At 43.8% G+C, this 25,355-nt stretch overlaps 1 protein-coding gene and 2 pseudogenes across 2 annotated transcripts in view; 1 reads left to right on the top strand and 2 right to left on the bottom strand.

Annotated features, from left to right (window-relative positions):
- The window catches only part of DNAI1 (dynein axonemal intermediate chain 1), a 68,581-nt gene that overhangs the window by 10,865 nt on the left and 32,361 nt on the right, over window positions 1-25,355 (top strand). For both annotated transcript variants that reach the window (XM_005210327.5, NM_001038142.2), the window contains 8 exon segments: window positions 11,792-11,824; window positions 13,575-13,673; window positions 13,836-13,916; window positions 19,618-19,744; window positions 19,996-20,105; window positions 20,487-20,606; window positions 21,727-21,786; window positions 24,105-24,239. In XM_005210327.5, the coding sequence (XP_005210384.2) occupies window positions 11,792-11,824; window positions 13,575-13,673; window positions 13,836-13,916; window positions 19,618-19,744; window positions 19,996-20,105; window positions 20,487-20,606; window positions 21,727-21,786; window positions 24,105-24,239 (765 nt within the window).
- LOC132345981 (small ribosomal subunit protein eS27-like) lies at window positions 12,645-12,905 on the bottom strand (annotated as a pseudogene).
- On the bottom strand, window positions 22,976-23,950 carry LOC783070 (60S ribosomal protein L5 pseudogene; annotated as a pseudogene).

Here is a 25,355-nt window from a genome sequence, read left to right on the forward strand (position 1 = left end):
CAGCCATGAAATTAAAAGATGCTTACTCCTTGGAAGGAAAGTTATGTCCAACCTAGATAGCATATTCAAAAGCAGAGATGTTAGTTTGCCAAAAAAGGTCCATCTAGTCAAGGCTATGATTTTTACTGTGGTCACGTATGGATGTGAGAGTTGGACTGTGAAGAAGGCTGAGCGCCGAAGAATTGATGCTTTTGAACTGTGGTGTTGGAGAAGACTCTTGAGAGTCCCTTGGACTGCCAGGAGATCCAACCAGTCCATTCTGAAGGAGATCAGCCCTGGGATTTCTTTGGAAGGAATGATGCTAAAGCTGAAACTCCAGTACTTTGGCCACCTCATGTGAAGAGTTGACTCATTGGAAAAGACTCTGATGCTGGGAGGGATTGGGGGCAGGAGGAGAAGGGGACGACAGAGGATGAGATGGCTGGATGGCATCACTGACTCGATGGACGTGAGTCTGAGTGAACTCCGGGAGTTGGTGATAGACAGGGAGGCCTGGCGTGCTGCGATTCATGGGGTCGCAAAGAGTCGGACACGACTGAGCGACTGAACTGAACTAACTGAAGGTTATTACTTTGTTAAATATGAAGTGGTGTGTTATTTATTCTTAATAGACTATGATCGATTTGAGGTATATACTATAAACGTTAGATCAACCACTAGAAAGTAATACAAAAAGGCACAGCCAAAAATCCAACAGAGAAAATAAAATGAAATACTAAAAACCTCAACTAACATAAAAGACGGGAGAAGATGAACAGAGGAAAAAGTAGATGAAAAATAGAAAACAAAGCAGAGTATGGTAAAGACAACCGCACCAATACTTTCAATTAAAAGGCAGAGATTATCAAGCTGGGGGGGGCAGGGGGGAGAATAAGCAAGACCCAACTTTATGCTCCTTGTAAGAAGTATAGTTTAAGTGTAAAGACATAGAAAGTTTGAAAAATAAAAGTGTGGTGAAACATACCATGCAAGTAGCAAGCATAAAAAAGCTGCATAACTATATAGTATTATCAGAGCTAAGTAGGCTCCAAGACAAAGAGTATTCCCAAAGAAAAATATGGACATTTCATAATGATAAAAGATCAATTCAAGAAGTGAAATGAAATCTCAAATGTGTATGTACCTACTAATAGCACTTCAAAATACATCAACCAAAAACTGACCAGAGTTAAATGGAGAAATATAAAAGGATACAATGATAGCTGGAGATTTTAACACTTTTTGCTCAGCTGAAATATGTAGATCTGTTAACCAACTTGACTTAATTAACATTTATAGAACCTAAGAATGGCAGAATGTTAAAAAAAAAAAAAATAGACCATACACTGGGACATGCAGTGAGTCTCAATACATTTCAAAATGTTAATACCTTACAGGTTTTCATTCAATTCAAACTCAACATCAATCCATGACAGAAAAAAATCTCAGGATACTAGGAATAGTTTGACCAAAATGAAATTAAATTAATCATAAATAGCAAATCCCCAAATATTTAGGTATTGACGAATGCACTTCTAAATTAAAAAAAATATACAAAGGAAATTTAAAAAAACCTTTTAATTGGATGGGCTTCCCAGATGGCTCATTGGTAAAGAATCCTCCTGCCAATGCAGTAGACGTGGGTTTGATCCCTGGGTTGGGAAGATCCCCTGGAGAAGGAAATGGCACCCCACTCCAGTATTCTTGCCTGGGAAATCCCATGGACAGAGGAGCCTGGCAGGCTGCAACCATGGGGTTGCAAAAGCGTTGCGCATGACATAGCGACTAAACAACAACACTGAAAATAAAACATCACAAACTGTGGGGTCATGCTGAAGTTGGACTTACTAAAAACATGTAGTTTTAAATGCCTATTTCAGAAAAGAAAAAAGATTTAAAATCAATGTTCTAAGTTTCTACCTTAAGAAAATAGAAAAAGATGAGGAAATTAAATCCAGAATAACAGAAGCAAAATCTATTTCATCAATTCCCTTTCTTTTATTAATTTATTCATTTATCTTATTGTTTCATAGAAATAATGAGAAAAACGATAGAGAAAATTAACGAAGTCAGAAGTTGGTTCATTGAAAAGATTGATAAAATTGATAAAACTTAGCAAGCTTGGCTCATCAAGAAAAAAAGAAAACACAATAGCCAATAACAGAAATGAAAAATGTGATATCACTACAGATTGTACAGACATTAAAAAGGGTAATAAATGGATATTATCAACAACTTTATGGCAATAAATTCAACAATGTAAATGGAATGGACAAATTTATTGAAAAAAACAGTTTGCCTTAACACAAAAAGAAATGGAAAATATGAAGACCACATCTACTTAAAGAAATTGAATTCATAATTTAAAACCTTCCCACAAAGAAACTCTAGGCCAAATGGGTTCACTGATGAATAGATATGTCAGGAATAAATATAACACCAATCTTATACAAAGTCTTAGAGCAAACAGGAGGGTACAAGTTCCAATTTACTTGATATCAGTATAATTCTGATATTAAAATCAAAACTATTATAAGAAAAGAGGATAGGCCAACATCCTTCATGAATATAAATGCAAAAAAAAATCTGACAAAATATTAGCAAATCTGTTCCAGCAATACATTAAAAAAATAATATATCAGACCAAGTGAGGTTTATTTCAATAAGACAAAGTTAGCTCAACATTAAAAACCCAATCAATATATTTTTTCACATTAACAGAAAAAAGGGGGAAAACCATATGACAACATCATAATAGATTCAGAAAAGAAGTTGACAAGATTCAACTCTTCTCTTTGTCGCTCAGTCGTGTCCAGCTCTTTGCGACCCCATGGACTGCAGCGCACGAGGCCTCCCTGTCCATTACCAAGCCCCAGAGTTTACTCAAACTCATGTCCATTGAGTCGGTGATGCCATCCAACCATCTCATCCTCTGTCGTCCCCTTCTCCTCCTGCCCTCAATCTTTCCCAGCATCAGGGTCTTTTCAAATGAGTCCATATTTTTCTTTGGGTCTTCTCTTCGCATCAGGTGGCCAAAGTATTAGAGTTTCAGCTTCAACATCAGTCCTTCCAATGAACACCCAGGACTGATTTCCTTTAGGATGGACTGGTTAGATCTCCTTGCAGTCCAAGGGACTCTCAAGAGTCTTCTCCAGCACCACAGTTCAAAAGCATCAATTACTCGGTGTTCAGCTTTCTTTATAGTCTAACTCTCACGTCCATACCTGACTACTGGAAAAAACATAGCCTTGACTAGATGGACCTTTGTTGGCAAAGTAATGTCTCTGCTTTTTAAAATGCTGTCTAGGTTGGTCATAACTTTCCTTCTAAGGAGTAAGTGTCTTTTAATTTCATGGCTGCAGTCACCATCTACAGTGATTTCGGAGCCCCCAAAATAAAGTCTGTCACTGTTACCACTGTTTCTCCATCTATATGCCATGAAGTGATGGGACCAGATGCCATGATCTTCGTTTTCTGAATGTTGAGCTTTAAGCCAACTTTTTCACTCTCCACTTTAACTTTCATCAAGAGGCTCTTTAGTTCTTATTCACTTTCTGCCATAAGGGTGGTGTCATCTGCATATCTGAGGTTATTGATATTTCTCCCGGCAATCTTGAGTCCAGCTTGGGCTTCTTCCAGCCCCGCGTTTCTCATGATGTACTCTGCATATAAGTTAAATAAGCAGGGTGACAATATATAGCCTTGAAGTATTCCTTTTCCTATTTGGAACAAGTCTGTTGTTCCATGTCCAGTTCTAACTGTTGCTTCCTGACATGCATACATGTTTCTCAAGAGGCAGGTCAGGTGCTCTGGTATTCCCATCTCTTTCAGAATTTTCCACAGTTTATTGTGATCCACACAGTCAAAGGCCTTGGCATAGTCAATAAAGCAGAAATAGATGTTTTTCTGGAACTCTCTTGCTTTTCTGATGATCCAGCGGATGTTGGCAATTTGATCTCTGTTTCCTCTGCCTTTTCTAAAACCAGGTTGAACATCTGGAAGTTCACGGTCCATGTATTGTTGAAGCTCAGCTTGGAGAATTTTGAACATTACTTTGCTAGCATGTGAGATGAGTGCAATTGTGCGGTAGTTTGAGCATTCTTTGGCATTGCCTTTCTTTGGGATTGGAATGAAGACTGACCTTTTCCAGTCCTGTGACTACTGCTGAGTTTTCCAAATTTGCTGACATATTGAGTGCAGCACTTAAACAGCATCATCTTTTAGGATTTGAAATAGCTCCACTGGAATTCCATCACCTCCACTAGCTTTGTTCGTAGTGATGCTTCCTAAGGCCCACTTGACTTCACATTCCAGGATGTCTGGCTCTAGGTAAGTGATCACACCATCGTGATTATCTGAGTCATGAAGACCTTTTTTGTACAGTTCTTCTGTGTATTCTTGCCACCTCTTAATATCTTATGCTTCTGTTAGGTGCATACCATTTCTGCTCTTAATTGTGCCCATCTTTGCATGAAATGTTCCCTTGGTATCTCTAATTTTCTTGACAAGATTCAACATCCACCCACAAAAGATGAGAATAAGGGCCAAATAAGATGATGCACTCCAAAGTGTTCAGTAAACTGAAAGATGCTGTATAAAGGGAAAGTTTTTTTAGTTTCATCCCTCTGCTGTACACCCTGAGACTTATAGCTTCCTTTCTGACAAGGATTTCATGGGACCTGGACAACACACTTTTCAACTATTCAATAAATGCCCTCAGAATGAGAGTCAGTCGGCATGCACAGCAGACCATGATAGAATAATAAAGTAATAACACTGCCTCTGGTACTTGATGGCTTACTGAGTGCTGGGCTATGAGTAAGGTTCTCATCATGTATTGTATTTTATCCTCACAGCAAATCTAAGGAAAGTACTAATATTTTTCTCTGCTTTATAAATGAGAGAATGAGGATTAGGACATAAATACCTTACTCAAGGCCGCACATGTAGGTGGTGACAGAATCAGGAATCAAGCCAGGCTTACACTAGAGCTTCAGGTTTTAAACCCTACCCTGCCTTGCTGTCTCTACCCTTATTTGGGAAGAGGCCCATAGCTTTGGCTTCTTCCCTCTTGGTCTTCCAGGGAAGCATGAGTTTGGTCTCATGTTCCTTTTTCTGCATTCTGAGCATTATGCTAACACTGCATTAATAGGGGGGAAAAAAAACTACCCTCTTTAACTGTATTAACTTTTAAAATTCTTAATTAGCATTTTAAATTATAAAAGTAATGCACATTTACATTTAAAATATTAAAACCATGAGGATGAGTATAAGGTAAACCGCAGTTTTTTCCCTTCCCTGCAACTCCCCAGTCACATTCCCTGGACCAAACCACTCTCAACAGAATCTACATTATTCTTCCAGAAATTTCGTGTGTGCACACATTCTTAAAGTAAAATGATGGGTCATCTGTTTATGTAACTTGCTTGTTTATTTAACAATAAAAAAAGCTTGGAGGCTTTACATAACAATACATAAAAGTTACCTCATTCTTTTAAAAATATACATAATATCCCATTGAATGGCTATACCATAACGTATTTCACTAGGCCCCTATGGATGAATATTTAGATTTTTTTCCCCATTTTTGAAATATTACCAAAAGGCTGCAGTGAGCAATTTTGTACATACATCTTTTGCATATGTATTATAGTATGCATAAGTATACTTATGCATATAGTATGCATATATATACAGTATATATATAAATACTATAGTATTTATATAGGAAAAATTCAAAAAAGCATAGTTGCTGAGTTGCGAGGTACACGCATTTGAAATTTTGGCAGGTATTGCCAGTTAACCCTGCATGAGGTGGCGTGCCCACAATAGTGTATGATAGCACCTGTTAGCCTTTATCTTTGTCGTTGTTTAGTTGCTAAGTCGTGTCGTTTTCTTTGTGACCCCAGTGGAAGCACACCAGGCTTCCCTGTCCTTCACCATCTCCTGGAGTTTGCTCAAACTCGCCCATTGAGTCGGTGATGCCATCCAACCATCTCATCCTCTGTTGCCTCCTTCTCCTCCTGCCCTCGATCTTTCCCAGCATCAGGCTCTTTTTCCAGTGGGTCAGCTTTCCGCATCAGGTGGTCAAAGTATTGGAGCTTCAGCATCAGGACTTCTGATGAATATTCAGGGTCGATTTCTTTTAGGATTGACTGATTTGATCTCCTTGCTATGCAAGGAACTCTCACCTAGTGTTTCAAAATTTTGAGATCTCCTTCAACCATACTTATTGAGCACCTTCTGGGTGCTTTAGAGACTGCGCTAGGCTCAGGGATTTGAAATGCAGTCAGTGAAGCTGGAGGAAGATTTGTTGGTAAATTACTCTTCCTTTGGGACTAAGAGCTTTTACCCTTTTAGAAACGGAAACTGCAAGCTGGTGAGGTATTTAGTTTCAATTTAGCTTAATGGAAACCTGTTAGGGAGTTTTAAAATAAGGACCAAGACAACTGAAATGGTGAACAAAATCTCCTGGGGCCCCAGGAAGGAGGATGCAATGTCTGTGGGTTTGCACGCTTCAAAGAGCCACTCTTTCCAGAAAAGAACACATTTCACCAAGAAACTCTTGGGTGGACATGTGAGCTGCTGAAGACTTGTAGTCATCCCTAGGGCAAGTGCTTCCTAGTAAGCAAAGGGACAGACAGATCCTGCATGGCTAGGCAGAGCAGGGTGTATAAGTGGGAATAATAATACTACCAACAGTCCTTTATTGGGCACAGACTCTGGCCAGGCACTGCAGTTTGCATTTTATGTGTATTGACTCATTGAATCCTCATAACTATGGGCTATAGTTGCCTTCAGAGGGCATTGGTATGATGCCCATTTAAGAGATAAGGACACTGCGAAGACAAGTAACTTGCCTAGCAGATGGTAGAGAAGGGATTCGAACCAGGTATGGTTGACTTCAAAGCCCATATTTGAGCCCCATGGATACATCTGATCACATACTTGTTTTTAAAATAATATCTTCATAATAGGGAGCAATTTAAGAAGTTTTGATCTCCTGACTTACCCCTAAAATATATTCAGGGACAGCTGGATTGCTTACATTGTGTAGTATGTCATGTATCAAAACAAGTCTGCATGCATGCTAACTTGCTTCAGTAATGTCCAATTCTTTGTGACCTCTGTCCATAGGATTCTCCAGGCAAGAGTACTGGAGTGGGTTGCCATGCCCTTCTCCAGGGGATCTTCCTGACCCAGAGCTAGAACACCTCTTATGCCTCCTGCATTGGCAGGGTTTTTTTTTTTTTTACCACTGATGCCACCTGAGAAGCCCCAAAACAAGTCTAAGTGCAGATAAATGCCCAGTGTGTGCTAAGTGGCTTCAGTCATGTCTGACTCTTTGCAATACCATGGACTGTAGCCTGCCATGCTCCTCTGTCCATGGGATTCTCCAGGCAAGAATACTGGAGTGGTTGCCATGCCGTCCTCCAGGAGATCTTCCCTACCCAGGAGAAGAACCCGTCTCTTACATCTCCTGCATTGGCAGGCAAGTTACCACTAGTGCCACCTGGGAAGCCCCAAATGCCCAGTAGGTGGCAATAATAATCATCTGTTACATTGAATTTTCTTTTTCAAAGCACGCTTCCATGGCTGTGGCAGGAAAAGAGTTGGGAATGTGGTGGATGCCATGTTAGGGATTTGGGGATTCCACTCGTGGGTGACGGGGAGCCCTTAGAGGCTTTAAAGTAGGAGAGTGATCAAGCTTACATTTTAAGAAGATTACTTATAGTGAATAAGAATTTGGGAACATGTTCATGTTCAGCTCTGGGTCAGCTGCTTCATCTTGCTATGCCTCAGGGTCCTCATCTGTAAAACTCCTGTTTTACAGATTTTAATGATGTTATAATCCTTCCCCATAGGATGGTTATGAAGATTAAACGAGATCATGTGCATAAATTGCTTAGTAAATGATTGGCTCAGGGTCAGTGCTCAATAGCTGAAAATGGTGATAGATATAATTATGAGAGTGGAGAGAAAATGGAGTTAGGGTAATCAAATGCAGTTTGGCTAGAGGGAGTTAGGACTTGAATTAAAGGGGGATATGAATGGAGAGGATAGTTATAAAAGATATTAAAGTGATAGAATTGTTAGACTTAGAAATATGACGCTAGTAAAAGGATGAGGGAAAGACAGGTAACTGAAGACTCCCAGTTTCCAACCTAGGTGCTTGAATGGTCGTACACTTGAGTGAGATAGGAAATACTAGAGGAGATGGAAGTTTGGAGTGGGAAAAAAAAGATGATGGTTAGGGTGTAAAAAGAACACAATGAGGTTGATTTTTTAAGAAAATGAGTATGAGTACTCTGTCACAAATTTGAAAATCTAAGCTTTGTCATTTGTGCTTCAGGACAAAGAAGAAGATGAATCTGTGGGTGGGCATAAGAGCACCCAGGAGAATGTGTAGAAACAGAAGACTAGGGGGTCAAGCACCCATTCCCGGAGGGGTCAAGGATATTGAGAAAGAACTATTGGAGGTGGAGAAGTTTCTAGACGGAACAAGGGAGCCCTCAGCAATGTCAGGTCCTGTAAGAGAAGTGAGAACCAGGCAGTGGAGTCATTACCAGTTCCTGCCCTCAGGATGCTCACACTAAAATCTCTTTACAGTGAAAATAGAAAAGTGCTTTACTATGAAGGAATTCGCTGGGACAGCTGTTATCCCATTGATCTTCAGGGTTACTGTGATTGCCCTGGTGGCCTGGGGGGGCACCACTCCTTCCTGGGCTCCTCCCTTGACTTCACAGAATGACTGAAATGCTGCATCCAAGAGTAGAGGGTCTTCTTTGGTCAGTGTTTTAGAATGGGGGATCTCCCTTGCTGGAATCTCTTAGCTGCCTCTGATGTGCACTGCACTATATGTTTCTTTCTGTAATTCTGTCCCCTTTTGCAGAACAAAACCTGGAGACAACAGAGTATCTATTTGAAGTTACAGTTCGTCCTTCATCTCTCCACAGCCAATGCTAATGATGGTAATGTGAGGCAGGGCATATCCTTGCTCAGAGTGCAGACAGAAAGAATAGAGGGAGGTAGGAGAAAGGTCAGGATTAGATGATGGAACTAGCAGAGGCTAGCTGGGTAGGGTTTTGTTAGGCCAAGATAGTGGGAGCTGAGATAGGGCTTCCTGGGTGGTGCTAGTGGTAAAGAACCTGCCTGTCAATGCCAGAGATGTAACGGACGCAGGTTTGATCCCTGGGTTGGGAAGATCCCCTGAAGAAGGAAATGGCAACCCATTCCAGTATTCTTGCCTGGGAAATCCTGTGGACAAAGGAGCCTGGCAGGCTACAGTCCATGGCGTTGCAGAGTCTGTCACAACTTAGCATGCATGCACAGAGTGGGAGGGAGGGAGAAGGAGAAGATGGCATTCTTGGCAGGAGGAATGGTAAAAGCAAAGGTGTAGAAGTGGGAAAGCAGAGGCCAAGCTCAGGAAATGTGAGTACCTTGCTGTTTGCATCTCAGAGTAGTGGGAGAGCAGGCTGGACCAGAGATGCGGGGTTGCATGATAGAGTTCCGAGGGCCAAACGAGGGACTTTGGGCTGTCTTCTTCTGCGGTTTGACAACTTCTGGGAGGAACCCTCAGAAACCTTTCAGGAATTCAGGCTTGTCTGCCTCAGACTTCTCCTTCTGGAAGACCAACAGCCCAAGGTGGCAGCCTGACATTCAATCTCTTTTGTCATGGTTGGGAAGTCAGGGCTGTAGCTGATTTCATTGGCCTGTTTTGCATTTATTATAGTGTGGCTTTTACAGTGTGTTAATTGAAATATTTCCAACTGCCAAAAACAATTACACTCAAATTGCCTTGTCAGTTCTTTTATTGCCAGATAAATGTTTTACAGACATATTTACGGGGGGCAATGGTAACTGGATCTCGTTTCCTATTTAGGGCTGGCAGCCTGGGGTGGGGCTGGCCCTCCAGTGCTCTGTTGTGGGCCAGAAAACTGCTGGACACTGTGACGCTTCCATCTCATTACCTTAGGGATCAGAGGCTCTTCAAAGGAAAGCCGCTTTCTGGCTCATGCGGCTTAGCCTCAGAGGAGGGTTCCCATCCCTGGAAACCTAGGCGGCCTGGCAGAAATCTGAATCCGGCTGCTGCCCTCCTAGCAACAATCCCTGCCTAAGCCAGGACATGCCCTTCTCACCCTCTGGAATCCCCTCCCCATCCACCATCAAAGCCTCTCCACAGCCCCTGCCATGGAAGAGTTGTGAGAGTCCTTCTGGTCTAACCCCCTCACTTTGCATTTGGGAAACCAGGACCCAGAGACCTCCTCTAAGATCACTCAGGTGGTCAGTGAGAGCTGGGAGCCGAGGTCTCTGCCTGGTGTGCCAGGCCTTCACCAACATGTGCCCTTTGGTTTCTTGACTGCCTTGCCCCCTCCTTCAAGGCCTAGACCTGCTTCTTCCAAGCTTAACACTCCCCCACCCCACACACATCTCCAGTCCCCACTGATCTCCTTCTTGCTCCATCACCTGAAACAACTATTCGTTCAGTGTCTATACTGCAGGGTTTGTTTTATTTCTTTGGTGGAGCATTTTATAGTTTCTGTTATTGTTCTGCTCTTGCCATTTCACATGCTGTTTTCCTCTTCTGGACAGCCTTTCTGAAAAACATTTTCTCCACTTGGATAACCCATACTTGTCTTTTGATATTGAGCTGAGAAATAGCCACCTCAGTGAAGCTTTCTTTTGCACCCAAGCTGGGTAGGTGTTTCCATGCATGAGCACCCTGGGCACGTGTCTCTACTGCTGGCATAGAGCAGACTTTCAAGAGAACATGCTGAGTGAATCAGTGAGTAAATAATGAGCACTAATCACATGCTTCTGTCTTCCATGGACCCTGAGCAAACAGGGATAGGGACCTCATCTCTCTTCATCTTTGTCTCACTGCTTAGGTTAGTCCTTGACACATGAGTAGATGCTCAACAAATGTTTATCTAGTTGAATCTAGCATGCTACTCTTGGGACTTCCCTGGTGGTTCAGTGGTTAAGAATCTGCCTGCCAGTGCAGAGGACACGAATTTGATTCCTGGTCTGGGAAGATCCCACATGCCACATGGCAACTAAACCTGTGTGCCCTGATTACTGAGCCTGTGTGCCACAACTACTGAAGCCTGTGTGCACCAAATCACATGCTCTCCAACTAGAAAAAGCCCACATGCAGCAACGAAGACCCAGCACAGCCAAAAATAAATAAATAGATAATTTTTTAAAAAAGCATGCTACTTTTGGGAACATAAAATTTTAGCATGCTAGAACTGGAAAGTCATCATATCCAATCTTATGCATCTCACAGTAGATGAGAAAACAGGCTTCAAGAGGAGAAACATTTTCCCGGGGTCATGATTACTAAGGGGTTTGATGGCATTCATTCATATATTCAGTAAGTGTTTTGAACACCTGCTATATTCTGAGACAGCAGTGTACAAAGCAGAGTACCCAAACCTTCATCATAAACAACTGTTTATAAATATAATATGCCCTCAGAATCCCCTTAACGCTTGGCACAGATGAGCACTTAGTATATGATTTTTTAAAATGTTTGTTGAGCTAATTGCAGATAAGAAATGCCAGGGAGTAAGTTACCCAGTTGCTCTTCAGGGATCAGTCTCACTGATGCTGGAATCAGGTTGCCTCAGATATAGGGCCTCCTTGGCTGGGCACCTGTTGCCAGTGAGAAGACTGACTGTGAGATTTGAGGAAGCTCACTGTCGCTTGTCTTTGAGGTCCTTGGGCAGAAGCCCCCCTCTAATTCTCTTTCTGATATTCCTATGGAGAGTCACTTACGACTAATCTTCTGTTTCTGTTCTTTTTTCAGAGCATCAGCATGGGCAGAGGAGCCAGGAAGAGAGTAAGTGCTGAGACCATGCAGTTTTTCAGCAAAAAGCTGTTGAAATATTAGTTGTAACTTTTTAAAGAAAAGCAAAAAGAACGTTAAAATCACCCTTAAACCTATCACTCTGGGAAACCGCTTAGTTAACATGTGATGCTATATCTTCCCAGATATTTCTATGCACATATAAAAATTACATGTATTTATTTTTAAATGGAGTCCAACTGTATGTTCTTTTACAATCTGCTTTTTACGTACTATTTAGAGTACTTTCCACTGTCAGTAAATATACTTTCACAGAATCATTTTCAATTAATGCACACTCTTTTACCTTACGTTCATTAAGGCCACTCCATCATTTTGTTCAACCATGCCCCTTTGTTTGACATTTAAATATTTCCTCTTTTTCACTATTATGATCAACCCTCCAACAAACATTCATGCATTTAAATCTTTGGGCCTATCCTTATTTTTTTTTCTTAATATAAATTCCTATACATAGAAATTTGGATCAAGGAGTACAAATAATATGTTGGCCAAAAAGATAGTTCAAGTTTTTCCTTAACATCTTATGGAAAAGCCCAAACAAATATTTTGGCCAACTCAATACTTATTAGGCTTTTGATCAATACTTCCAAATTGCTCTTTAGAAAGGTTGTACTAATTTACAAGTGCCCATTTTCCCACAGCCTCACCAACACTGGATATTGGTTTTGTCTGTTTGGTTTTCTTTGGTTTCAGTTTTAAACGGTTTTTTTGGTTTCATTTTGTTTTGCTTGCTTGCTTGTTTTTTGTGTTCAAAATGTACTGGTTAGGATGGTTTCCCATCCCTCTGGATTCAGGGTGCTTCTAGGGCTGTCTCTGTCTGAAGGAGCATCCTTCTGTAAGCTTTGCAGTTCCTCCTGTAGGCTGGCTGAGGACAGTAGAGCAACACACGAAACTATTGTTTGTGAGTGTTGGCTAAAGACAGAGGTGATTTTATAGATTCCTGGGCATTTCACATCCATGAAGTAGGAACTGGTGCTCTGCACCAGGTGCTTCTTCTCGTGTCTCCTCTTCTGGACAGGGATGAAGGAGAGCCTCTGTGTTTTCTCATGGGAAAGCGGTCACCGCCCTTCACCAGTTTAATAATGAAAAAATTGCATTGTTTTATTTTCCATGTCTTTGATTGCTAGTGAGGGTGAATATTTTTTAATATGTCATGGGCCACTGTGGCAAGGTATTTAACTGTCTATCAGGGAAGGGGAAAACTTCTAGTTATTATTATTATTATTATTATTATTTTTTTTGCTTCAAGGCTGTGATAGGACTATGAGGCTTCAAGTTACAAAGTACAGGGAGTTTTACTGTAACAATAACCTTAAGGTGGCAAACTAGAAGGTAAAATGTGAATGAGAGTTGAAGTAGCTTAAAGAATGGCTGGAGGCCTTTGCACAGCTGGTCCTGGCTATTAGCTTCCAGGCTGCATGGGAAGCAGTAAGAAGGAGCCGGTTCTGGTCTCGCTCCTGGGGCCAAAGACCCAGCACAGTATTCCAGCTAAACCCAGCCCCCCAGGTCTGAGGGGGCCATGATCTTCCAGGCAATGAGAACTCCGGTCTGAGCAGTTCCTTTGGACCCTCGCGTGAGTGCTCTGTTGTGTGCTTTGTGTTCTATGTCTTGGGGCAGCGCTTGGCTTCTGGGAGGATGGTGAATGAAAGGGCTTCTTACAGGGCTGCTTGCTTCTCTAAGCAGGTAAGGCTCTTGTTTCTCATGTGAGGTTTTTGTCCAGGATGAAGACTCAGGGACTGAAGTAGGGGAAGGGACAGATGAATGGGTGCAGTCCAAAGCCACAGTTAAACCCCCTGACCAACTGGACTTGACTGATGCGGTAAGTGAGCAGCATCTTCCTCCCACCCCTTCCACCGCCTCCAGCCTTGGAGATGGACTCTGTGCAGAACCTAGGTTGCCAGATGTCTGCTTACATCGCAGGGTATCTTCAGAGGGGGTGGGGGCCTCTACATTTGACCCTCTTGGTGTTTCTCTCCCTCAGGAGCTGAAGGAGGAGTTCACCCGGATTCTGACGGCCAACAATCCACATGCACCCCAGAACATCGTCAGGTATAGCTTCAAAGTAAGTCATCCTCTCTGGGGTAGAGGCCTCTGGGTGCTCCTGGGCTTGGTAACTTGCTGTGTTGCAAAAGCCCCTCAGCTCTTTTTAAAAAAATTTAATTTATTTTTGGCTGTGCCGGGTCTTTGTTGCTGCGTGCAAGCTTTCTCTAGTTGCAGCAAAGGAGAACTACTCTTTAGTTGTGGTGTGCGGGCTTCTCATTGCAGTGGCTTCTTTTGTTGCAGAGCACAGGATCTAGGGCAAAGGCTTCAGTAATTATGGCGCACGGGCTCAGTAGTTGTGGCTCACTGCCTTAGTTGCTCCACAGCATGTGGGGCATGTGGGATCTTCCTGGACAAGGGGTCAAACCTATGTCCCCTGCATTGGCAGGCACATTCTTAACCATTAGACCACCAGGGAAGTCCTGGCTCTCAGTTCTTGCAGAAATCACCTTTAAAGTGAGTTCGCTGGCTGAAACCCTGAGATTTTACATGGAGTTTTCTAGAGATTTTTGAAATTTCTTTACAAATCTTCCTTCAGTCTCACTAATTACATCGTCTTAAGTGCCCTGCAGAGCCACTCTTTTCAAGAATCCTGAAGTGAATAATTTGGTAGGAAAAGTGCTCTTCCAATGTATGTGATGTGTTAGTCACTAACATCAATCACCGGGTCTCCAGAAGCCAGTGCGGCAGTGTCAGGTCCTATATTAGAACTTTTACAGAGGATAGCTCATTAATCCTCAGGGTTTTTTGGCTATAGGAACAATTTTTGTCTTCATTTTATGGAAACAAAGGGTAAATAGAGAAAACAAATTACAAAGGTTACATAGCCAGGATTCAAGGCAAAATTTGAACTCGTTTGATTGGCTCTAAAGCAACATCACACCGCTTCTTTAAAAAAATGGTGTGTATACATACACACGCACAGATACAGAGTTTTGAATATATAAAAGAATTCTAGAAACCCATGGTACTAGCTTCCAAAGATTTGTTGTTGTTGTTGTTTGCTTCAAAAGATTGGAAAGAGCAATGAATATACAATGGAAACTAAACCTCCTTCTCCTGTCCTTTTCCTTGGAGACAGCACACTATGAGCAGTTTCTTTCTCTTTTTTAAAAACAGTTTTATTGAGATATAATTTTTACATACTATAGAATAACCTATTTAAAAGTGTACAATACAATGGCTTTTTGTATATTTACAGATTACGCAACCATCACCACAAGCAATTCTAGAACGTTTTCATTTTCCCCCAAAGAAACCCCATACCTCTTAGTTGCCACTCCCTAGTTTTCCATTTCTTCCAGCCTTAGGCAACCACTAATCCCTTTTTCAGCTTTAGAGATTTGCCTCTTCTGGGCATTTCATACAAGAGAAATCAAATAAATATGTCATCTTTTGCGACTGACTTCTTTTACTTAGCTTACTGTTTTCAAGGTTCATCCATGCTGTAATATGTCCCGGTGCTTTATTTCTTTTTATTGCCAAATAATATTCATCAACTGATGGACATTTGGATTGTTTCTGCTTCTTAGCTATTATGAACAATGCTGCTATGAACATTCATGTACCAGTTTTTGTGAATCTTTTTGTGAGCACACTGCTTTTTATTCAAAATTGAGTAGGCACTGCCTCCACAAAGAGGTTGGGACAAATTCAGGTGTATTTCTTGAGAGGTCCCACTCATGAGTTGTGCTCATGGTGTCCCTCAGGCAGCCCGTTAAGGGGCAGGGGGTAGGTGGCAGAGAGAAGCTGCCTCACGTCCCTGAGCTTATGCTGGAGTGCAGCGCACTCTATGAGCTCCTGTTCTTTTGACCTCTGAAAGAGGATCTCTTTGGGACTCAGTGGGAGGCATGCTACAGGCAGAGGATTGGTGTCAATGTACCTCTCTTGCCCTCTTGGAAGCCCAGTTATTAGAAAAGATTCCCGTGAGTCAGCTGCCAGCTGGGTAGCCGTGGGCTCCCAAGCAGGCTCACCTCCTCCAACCTTCAACAGCCTCCCAGGCCTGCCTGGCATTCCTCCCACAGAGCTGGCCTCCAAGTCCTTCCCTGAGATCTAAGAGCTTTAGGTCTCCAAAGCTATTACTTTCCCTTGAAGTGCTGGCCTGGAGAGGCAGAGTGTTCAGATCTAAGCATGCCTCTCCTCCTTGCACAGAAGCAATGGAATCTGAATTCCATCCCTAATTGAAGAGGAAGGTCCTAGTCACTACTGGGGACAGGATGAAGGTGACATCTCAAATGACAACTATATGGATAATTTATTCTCATGGACATTTCCATTGTCAAAATAATAGCTAGTATTTTTACTGAGCACTTATTATGCGTCAGGCTCTCTGTTTTGAGTGCCTGATAGATTGCTTTCATTATTTTCAGTACTTAACTAGCCTGCAAACTACTCATTCTCATTTTACAGATGAAGAAATTAAGGCTTAGAGTGGCTAAGCCTAAGATCATGCAGGTAATAGGGAGCAGAATCAAGATTTGGATCCAATTCTGCCCACATCCACAGACCATGCTCTTAAGTACTACACTGTCCCATCTCCCCATCCATCTGTGTTACTGAGAGAGGAAGAGCTTTATGGTGACTTTTAAAGGCAGAGTGTCCCATTCTGTGTGCAGAAATAGTGATTCTTTCTGTTCTCCAGGGACAGGTGGGCCTGGTACTAGCCCATGGGCTGGTTTCCTCTGTGGTGAGTTTATCTCAGTGTGCCATACAAAGGTAATACTTTTCTGTATGACTTGAAAAGGGCTGGGGACTTCCCTCATGGTCCAGTGGTTAAGAATCTGCCTGCCAATGCAGGAGACACAAATTCAATTCCGGGACGATCGCATGTACCTCAGAGTAACTAAGCCCATGTGACATAAGTACTGAGCCCATGCTCTAGAGCCCACGAGCCACAACTACCGAAGCCCATGATCCTACAACCCCTGCTCCACAGTAAGAGAAGACATCCATGCACCACACGAGAAACCCATGAACTAGAGAATAGCCCCTGCTTGCCACAACTAGAGAAAGCCCCCACGCAGGAACGAAGACCCAGCACAGCCAAAAATGAATAAAATAAAATAAAAAAAGGAATGAACCCCTGCTCTCAAACTTTAGGGCTAGGATGCTGATCACTAAGGAGGTAGCCTAGAGGAACCAGACTATAAGCTTTATAAAAGCAGGGATCATATCTGCTTTTGCTAAGCTTTGTATCTCTAGAACCTAGAAAATACTTGGCACATTGTGTCTATTCAAAAATTATTTGTTGGTGAAGGAATGAACAAGGTTTCTTGTGCTTTAATAGTAGCCATGTTTCTCATTTGCCATGTGACTTGACGAGTGCCAAGCAAGCCCCAATCTTTTCTAGATTTTTGTGATCCTCTTAAGGGATGGGGGACTTGGTATCTCTGAGGATCTATCCAGCCCTGGCATCCACTAAATAGAGTGGAGAAAAGGCCAGGTCAGGTGTGTTTGATGACTATGTGTGACCTCTCTGAGTTCTGGTAAGGCAGGCAAGATAGAATCTCTTGACATGGATGAAGGAGTCAGTGACAGGTCAATTCAGAGCCACTCAGAGTTGGAAGAATGTATTTTAAAATATGTCTTTGACAGCACATGTAAAATAATGAAATTAGACCATTCTCAAACACCATATACAAAAATAAACTTAAAACGGATTAAAGACCTAAATGTAAGATTGGAAACTATAAAACTCCTAGAGGAAAGCATAGGCAGAACACTCTGACATAAACTGTAGCAACATGTTTTGGATCTATTTCTTAAAGCAAAGGAAATAAAAGCAAAAAGAAACAAATGGGACCTAATTAAACGGTTACCTAATTAAATGATTACCTTTGCACAGCAAAGATAACTGTTGATAAAACAAAAAGACAACCTACTAAATGGGAGAAAATATTTGCAAATGATAAGGAGTTAACATTCAAAATATACAAACAGTTCATATAACTCAACATAAAAAAAAAAAAAAAACCCAAACTGATGGGCAGAAGACCTGATTAGACATCTTTCCAAAGAGGACATACAGATGGCCAGCATGCACATGAAAGGGTACTCACCATCACTCATCTTCAGGGCAATGCAGATCTATACCACAGTGAGGTATCACCTCACACCTGTCAGAAAGGCTATCATCAAAAGACCACAGATAACAAATGCCGGTGAGGATGCGTACATGGTTGATGGGAATGTAAATTGATGCAGACACTGTGGAAAACAACACAGAGGTTTCTGAAAAAAATTAAAAATAGAACTACTATGCGACCCTGCAGTTCCACTCTGGGAAAAACAAAAACACTACTTCAAAAAGATACATACACCCCAATGTTCATAGCAGCACTATTTATAATTACCAAGATATGAAAGTAATCTATGCATCCAACAACAGATGAATGGATAAAGATGTGGTGTATATATATACACAATGGAGAACTACTCATAAAAGTAAAATTTTGCCATTAGCAGCAACATGGATGGATTTGGAGGGTATTATGCTAAGTGAAATAACTCAGAGAAAGACAAATACTGTATGATATCACTTATATGTGGAATCTAAAAAACACGATGAACTAACAAATTAACAAAAAGAAGCGAACTCACAGATATAGAGAACAAATCTAGTAGTGTCTAGTGGGGAGAGGGAAGGCGGGAGGGTAGTATAGGAGCAGGGGTATAAGAGGTACAAACTGCTGCTGCTGCTGCTAAGTCGTTTCAGTCGTGTCTGACTCTGTGCAACCCCATAGACAGCAGCCCACCAGGCTCCCCCATCCCTAGGATTCTCCAGGCAAGAACACTGGAGTGGGTTGCCATATCCTTCTCCAATGCATGAAAGTGAAAAGTGAAAGTGAAGTCGCTCAGTTGTGTCCAACTCTTAGCGACCCCATGGACTGCAGCCCACCAGGCTCCTCCGTCCATGGGATTTTCCAGGCAAGAGTACTGGAGTGGGTTGCCATTGCCTTCTCCAAGAGGTACAAACTATTAGGTACTAAATATAAAATAAGCTACAAGGATATGCTGTACAACACAGGAATATAGCAAGTATTTTATAATAACTATTATCAGACAACAACAAAAATTAGAATATAACCTTTAAAATTGTGAATCATTATATTGCACACCTGTAGTACTCTTGCCTGGAAAATCCCATGGACTGAGGAGACTGGTGGGCTGCAGTCTATGGGGTCGAGAAGAGTCGGACACAACTGAGTGACTTCACTTTCACTTTTCACTTTCACGCATTGGAGAAGGCAATGGCAATCCACTCCAGTGTTCTTGCCTGGAGAATCCCAGAGACAGGGGAGCCTGGTGGGCTGCCATCTATGGGGTCGCACAGAGTCAGAAACGACTGAAGCAACTTAGCAGCAGCAGGAGCAACTTATATAATATTGTATGGGTTGGCCAAAAGTTTGTTAGGATTTTTCTGTGAGGTGTTATGAAAAATCCAAGCAAACTTATTGGCCAACCCAATACAACAGCTATACTTCAATAAAATTTAAAAAGAAAAGTAAAAAAAGTCTTAACGAGAACTTAAAAACAACCACAACTTCATTTGTTTTCTCTTCTTGAAACTGGAATGCAGTGAAAACTTCAGGTTAATTGAGGATTTAGTAAGTGATAATTCTGTTAACAGATGGACCGTCTCAGGCCTTTCGAGTGAAGGCAGACTGTATTTAGATGCCAGCCCTTTGGGGATCCCTGGTCTGATGCAGCCCCTTTCTTCCCAGGAAGGCACATACAAGCTCATTGGCTTTGTGGACCAGCTGGCAGTTCACTTCACCCAGGTCGGGAACCTGATCCCCAAAGACTCGGATGAAGGGCGGCGGCAGCACTACCGTGATGAGTTAGCAGCCAGTAAGCCCCCGGGTCAACCTGAGGCTGCAAAGCCCAGTCCCCTTTCTCTGGTCACTGTAGGGAGGAGGTGGCTAAGCCAGAACACTGCAGAGCCTCTCCTTTCATAAAGTCGAACAGCTGGCTCTCCTGGAGAGGTCTGGGAGAACCCTGGGGCAGGCGAGGTCTGAAAGACAGAAACCAAGAAGGCCTTGCCCTGCCAGGGGATAGGGGAGTGTGTGGGACTTTGGGCTCAACAGCAGTATCCCACCAAGGTTCTCAGGAGTCCGCCAAGGTGGTGATTTCAGAAACAGAAATCCTGGAAGAAGAAGAAGAGCCCAAGGAAGTTGAAGCTGGGAGTCAAACAGATGTGCCTATAGTTGAGGTTCAGTATAATATTGCTGTCCATCCTACCCCTTCCCTGGAGGAGGAAATGGCAACCTACTCCAGTATTTTGCCTGGAAAATCCCATGGACAGAGGAGCCTGGCAGGCTTCGGTCCATGGGGTCACAAAGAGTCAGACACGACTGAGCATGCACTCGCCCACCCCTTACGGCTCCAGCTTTGGCAGGAGGCTTTAAGGACACTCGGGGGGTGGGGACTGAAGGTGAGAAGTGGAGAGGCCACAGTGCCAAGACCTCTGGCATCATCCTTCCCTCACATTCCCATCCTACCCCAGGACATGACTTCTCCCCACTCCCCACCCCACACCACCTTCTTCTCACAGCTCAGTCCTGGTCCTGTGGGCCTGTTCTTTTCCTCCCAGGCATCTGAGAAAATGGCTGAAGAAGAACTGATGACTCCTAAGCAGCCCAAGGAGCGAAAGCTCACCAACAAGTTCAACTTCAGTGAGAGGGCCTCACAAACCTTCAATAACCCTCTCCGGGTAAAGCAACCCCCCACCCAGCCCCTTTGCCTCTAAGCTCCACACTGTCCATAGTGGGGAAGAAGCAGGCCTGACCCCAACCCCTGCAGCCCTCAGCCTGGCAGGTGATGGGGCAGATGGAACCGTTTCGCTCTCCAAGGAGAGCTGGGAGCATGTGTTCATGTCCTTGTGAGTCATCCAGGCAGGAGTTCAGAGGGAGTAACAAGGAAGCTGGATTCCTCTATCAAGAGACTGAAACATGAATTGGGCCTCAAAGCTGAGGTCAGAGTTTGGGGAAGGTAGAGGAGATGAGAGTGTGCCGGGGAGATAAGACTAGGAGCCAGTTTGACTGAAGCTGATGGTCTCTTTGATAGACTGGCTGGTATTTCCCTGGCTCATAAATATGGAGGAACCTGAGTATGGGCTGAAAGCACCTGTCAGGGTTTCAGGTGAGAGACTCACATATGTAAGGCAGCGTTCTACACAAGTCAATCTGGGAGGAGGGCAGATATTTACAAAAGAAATAAAAGCAAAAAGAAACAAATGGGACCTAGGTAAACTTAAAAGTTTTTGCACAGCAAAGAAAGCCATTGATGAAACGAAAAGACAACCTACTGGATGGGAGAAAATATTTGCAGGGTGGGTTTTTGGCAGCTCCTAACCACCCTCTGTAGTCCCTGTGCTGACACTGAGTAATCTGGGTGATGGGGCCGGGGGGCGGGGGGAGGTGCACTCACCTGGTGAAGCTAGAGACCCCAGCATATGGAAGAAATCATCTTGAGGTGAGGAAGGTTGGCCCAATGGCTTGCCAGAGGTTGACCGGAGCATCTGGAGGCTGGCCAAGGCCTGACTTCTTGTAGATCTGTCCATCCCCCACTTGGAGTTCTTCTTGATTAAAACTGTCACAGTCGGGCTTCAGTGGCCCTACTTTCTAGTTTAGGCTTCTTCTGAAGGAGGCTTGCATAAAAAGTCTAGGCTTTCACTGCATCAGTTTGTCCTTTGCCCAGGCCACCCTTTACTTCCCCAGTGCTGTGTCCCACCCCTCCCTCAGCTCCAAGCAAATGCTTCTCATGTGGCTATACCACTGGGGAAAGAGGAGTTAAGGGCTTTCTGTGGGTCACCTGTTGTCATTGTTCTCTAGGACCGAGAATGTCAGATGGAGCCTCCTCCTAGGACAAACTTTTCAGCCACAGCCAACCAGGTGAGACCCTGGGCCAGTCTAAAAGCCATCACTCCCCACCCCACCCCCATCCATATCCTTGTTTTGCTCCCTCAACAACAAGGGAGACTGGTGTGGTCATAGATTCCTCTGCAAGTCTGCCCTCCTCATCCACCCACTTCCTGGCTCCTTGTCCAGTCTCTGAACTCCAGGCGCATGAGACAGTAGGTCTCTACTCAGAGGGCTTAGAAACAGCCCAGGATAAGACTGTCCAAGGTGGGCACAGGTGTGGTTTCTAGAAGTTCCTCCAAGACTGGGGAGAATGTACATTCCCCAGGACTCTCTGCAGCCCGTGGCACCTCACAGCTGACTCCGCAGTGTTAGCAGTCTGACCCTGCCCTTCCAGCAGCCTTCAGTGTTCCTGCAGACCCTCCTTCCCCCTCAAGTCCCATGGGATAACCACACTGATTTGGGCAGGATATGGTGCTAGATAACCTGAGCTCAGTCCCCAACTCTGCTGCTCACACTGTAAGATCCTAGGCAAACCATGTCACTCTTCATGCCTCAGTTTCTTTATTTATCAAATGAGGATGACAAGCAGCTTCACAGGGTTGCTGGAGGGCTCTGAGTGAGATAACAGAAGTACAGTGCAGTGTGCAGGACCGGCCCCTGGGGGAATTATTAAAGGGCGGATTGCCTCTCTGGCCTGCAGGTGGCAGTGACTACTCAGCTCTGGGGAGCACACAGAGCTACCTGGGGCATTTGCCCAGCCCCTGATCCATGCGGCTTCCTCTGCTACTATCCTTGGGCTTCTCTTGCTGTCAGATCCAGTTAGCAGGAATTCCCTTACTTTTGTTTATCTCTTTATGCTGAGAAGGTATGATCAGGGCTGTAGACAGCCTGTTTATCCCATCTCTATAGTAGGGGGTCATTTTTTAAATTACCTAGTTCAGAGTCTCATAAATCACTAAGAAAAAGGTAATCTAGCTGATCACTGCCCATTTGTTCTGCCAGGCGGAGGTGGTAGGCTGGAACGATACTGATCTCCAGCTGATAACCAAGCCCCTGGATTGCAGGGTGGAAAGACCAGCTTTCAGGGGTGCCCTGAGAGTCCCTTCATTCCTGTCCTAGAGCTGACCATTAGCAGTGAGTGTCACTAAATGCATAATTGCAGTGGGCCAAGTAGAGGTTGCTATGAAGGCATGTGACTGGGTTTATTTTTTATTTTTTTTTCTTGTTCAATAAGTTTATTATTGTCTTATCTGAAAAATCTTGATAGAAAATTGTGGTTTGGTTTAACTCTCAGCAGCTCGTTCCTGAGCTCTAAGGAAGCTTGCCTTCTTCTGAGCTACCCGATCATTCTCCTGGCCAAGTGACATTTTGGGACGGTTCCACCTCTTCTTTTTAACTTCTTTCTTAGGCTTCTTCTCATACACTGGATTCTCTCTTATTGCAGCATGAGCTTTCTTATACATCTCCTCCATGTCTGGAGTTACGTTGTTCTTTATGTACTGAGAGAATTGTTTCTTGTAAGCATCTTCATCTTCAGTCAGGTAGCGCATGTAATCTGCAACGTTTTGCCCCATGATGTGCTTTCGGTGTACCTCAGCACTGAATTCTTTGCTTTCTGAATCATAACCAGGGAACTGTTTGGTACTGTGAGGGATAGACAAGCCTCCATCGACAGCTCCCTTTAGGGCCCCAAAAAATTTATTCCCAGTAGTAGTTCTGGCAAGTCCTGCATCCAGGTAACAGGTGAGGGCACCAGGTTGACCATCGATGCTTTCCACATTGTATTCATCTCCAGTCACCTCGACTTGCCCTTCATAAATTTTGTCCATACCAAACCTATTAAGAAGCCTGCAGGCCAGCAGCAGGCCAGTACAATATGCCACAGCATAATTTGTCAGGCCAACCTTCACACCATATTTTGGGAGTTCGTGAGCATAAGCTGCACAAACTATCATATCTCCTTCTATACGGGCATAAGCAATCTGACAAATGATATCTCTGTTCGTTACACAAATAATCATTCTGTATTTAGGTGTGTTGTACTTATTTTTATCTTGGATTACCAATCGTTTCCGAGCATAGTAGTCAGTTTTCCCCTCTTGCCTTCTTCTGAATTTCACTTGGTATCTCTTGAAGTAGGCCTTGTTCTTGACAACTTTAACAAACCCCATCCTGTGGATCAGAACCCAGACTCTGCAGCTTGCCACAGAGCTGCAGAACCAGCACAGCTCCGGGGGGGGGAAAGCGTGACTGGGTTTAGGATCACCTCCTCAAGCCCTAAAGGCTGAAGAGCTGGCCAGGTGAAGATTGTGCCCTGAGATGATCCTTCTCATCTTGCCTTTGCCTAGTGGGAGATCTATGATGCCTACATGGAAGAGCTCGAGAAGCAGGAAAAGACTAAAGAGAAGGAGAAGACAAAGACGCCAGTGGCTAAAAAGATGGGGAAAATGGCCATGAGGAAGATGACATCTATGGAGTCCCAGGTTTGGTGAGGGCTCCCATGGGTCTGTCACAGAGAATGACTAAGTGGGCTCTTGGCTCCTGGGTAGAAAGAAGCCTGGCTGTCTGGTAGGACTTCACAGACACTTAAGGGCAGGGGGCATGCTAGTGATACTTATGAACAGCCCTTTCCTTGTAGGAAAGTGTGAGGAGAGCTATAACTGCTTCTGGCATTCCACACATTCCTCCCCCTCCCCCCCCCCCCAACAATTTCTTATAGGTCTGGAGGCTAGCAGGAATTCAGAATTGTCGGGCTAGGGGACAGCGGGAGACATGCTATGCTATGCTATGCTAAGTCACTTCAGTCATGTCCGACTCTGTGTGACCCCATAGACAGCAGCCACCAGGCTCCCCCGTCCCTGGGATTCCCCAGGCAAGAACACTGGAGTGGGTTGCCATTTCCTTCTCCAATGCATGAAAGTGAAAAGTGAAAGCGAAGTTGCTCAGTCATGTCCAACTCTTAGCGACCCCATGGACTGCAGCCTACCAGGCTCCTCCATCCATGGGATTCTCCAGGCAAAAGTACTGGAGTGGGGTGCCACTGCCTGATATGCACCTTGGGAGAGCTGGGGAGGCTTCCCAGGACAGAGTGGCATGTGAGGATAAGGCTCCACCTCCTTGGGCAAAAGCTCATGAGGTTTGAGAGGGAGATTTGCTTTTTGGGCTTCAGTCCTTGGGTTTACTTGCACTCAATTCTTCAGGTCCAGGAGGCAAGTCAGAGCTAATCACAGGTACCAGAGAGCCCAGGCCAATGAGTGACCACCCTGGGTTGAATTTGCAATGAAGAGCTATGCAGGAGTCATAGTAGAGGTCATGGTTGGGAGCTCACTGTGTGTGTAGCCAGCATAGGTTGGGGTTCATCATGGAAGTTACAGTGAAAAGTCACTGCAGGGATGGTCACCACAGGGAGATGCTGAGGGGCCATGTGTATCCCTTCAATAGAGAGAGAGCTGGGTCAGGAGCCAGGGTCCCAGTATGGAGATCAGGATGAGTCTGATCTGCAATTGGGCAGGAAGGACAAGTTCCACAGAAAGCTAAGGTCATGTTCAGCACCTTGGAGAGCTCCCAACAGCTCTCAGGGAAGTAGTTCTGCTCCACCC

The sequence above is a fragment of the Bos taurus genome, chromosome 8, assembly GCF_002263795.3.
Source record: "Bos taurus isolate L1 Dominette 01449 registration number 42190680 breed Hereford chromosome 8, ARS-UCD2.0, whole genome shotgun sequence".
Lineage (NCBI taxonomy): Eukaryota > Metazoa > Chordata > Mammalia > Artiodactyla > Bovidae > Bos > Bos taurus.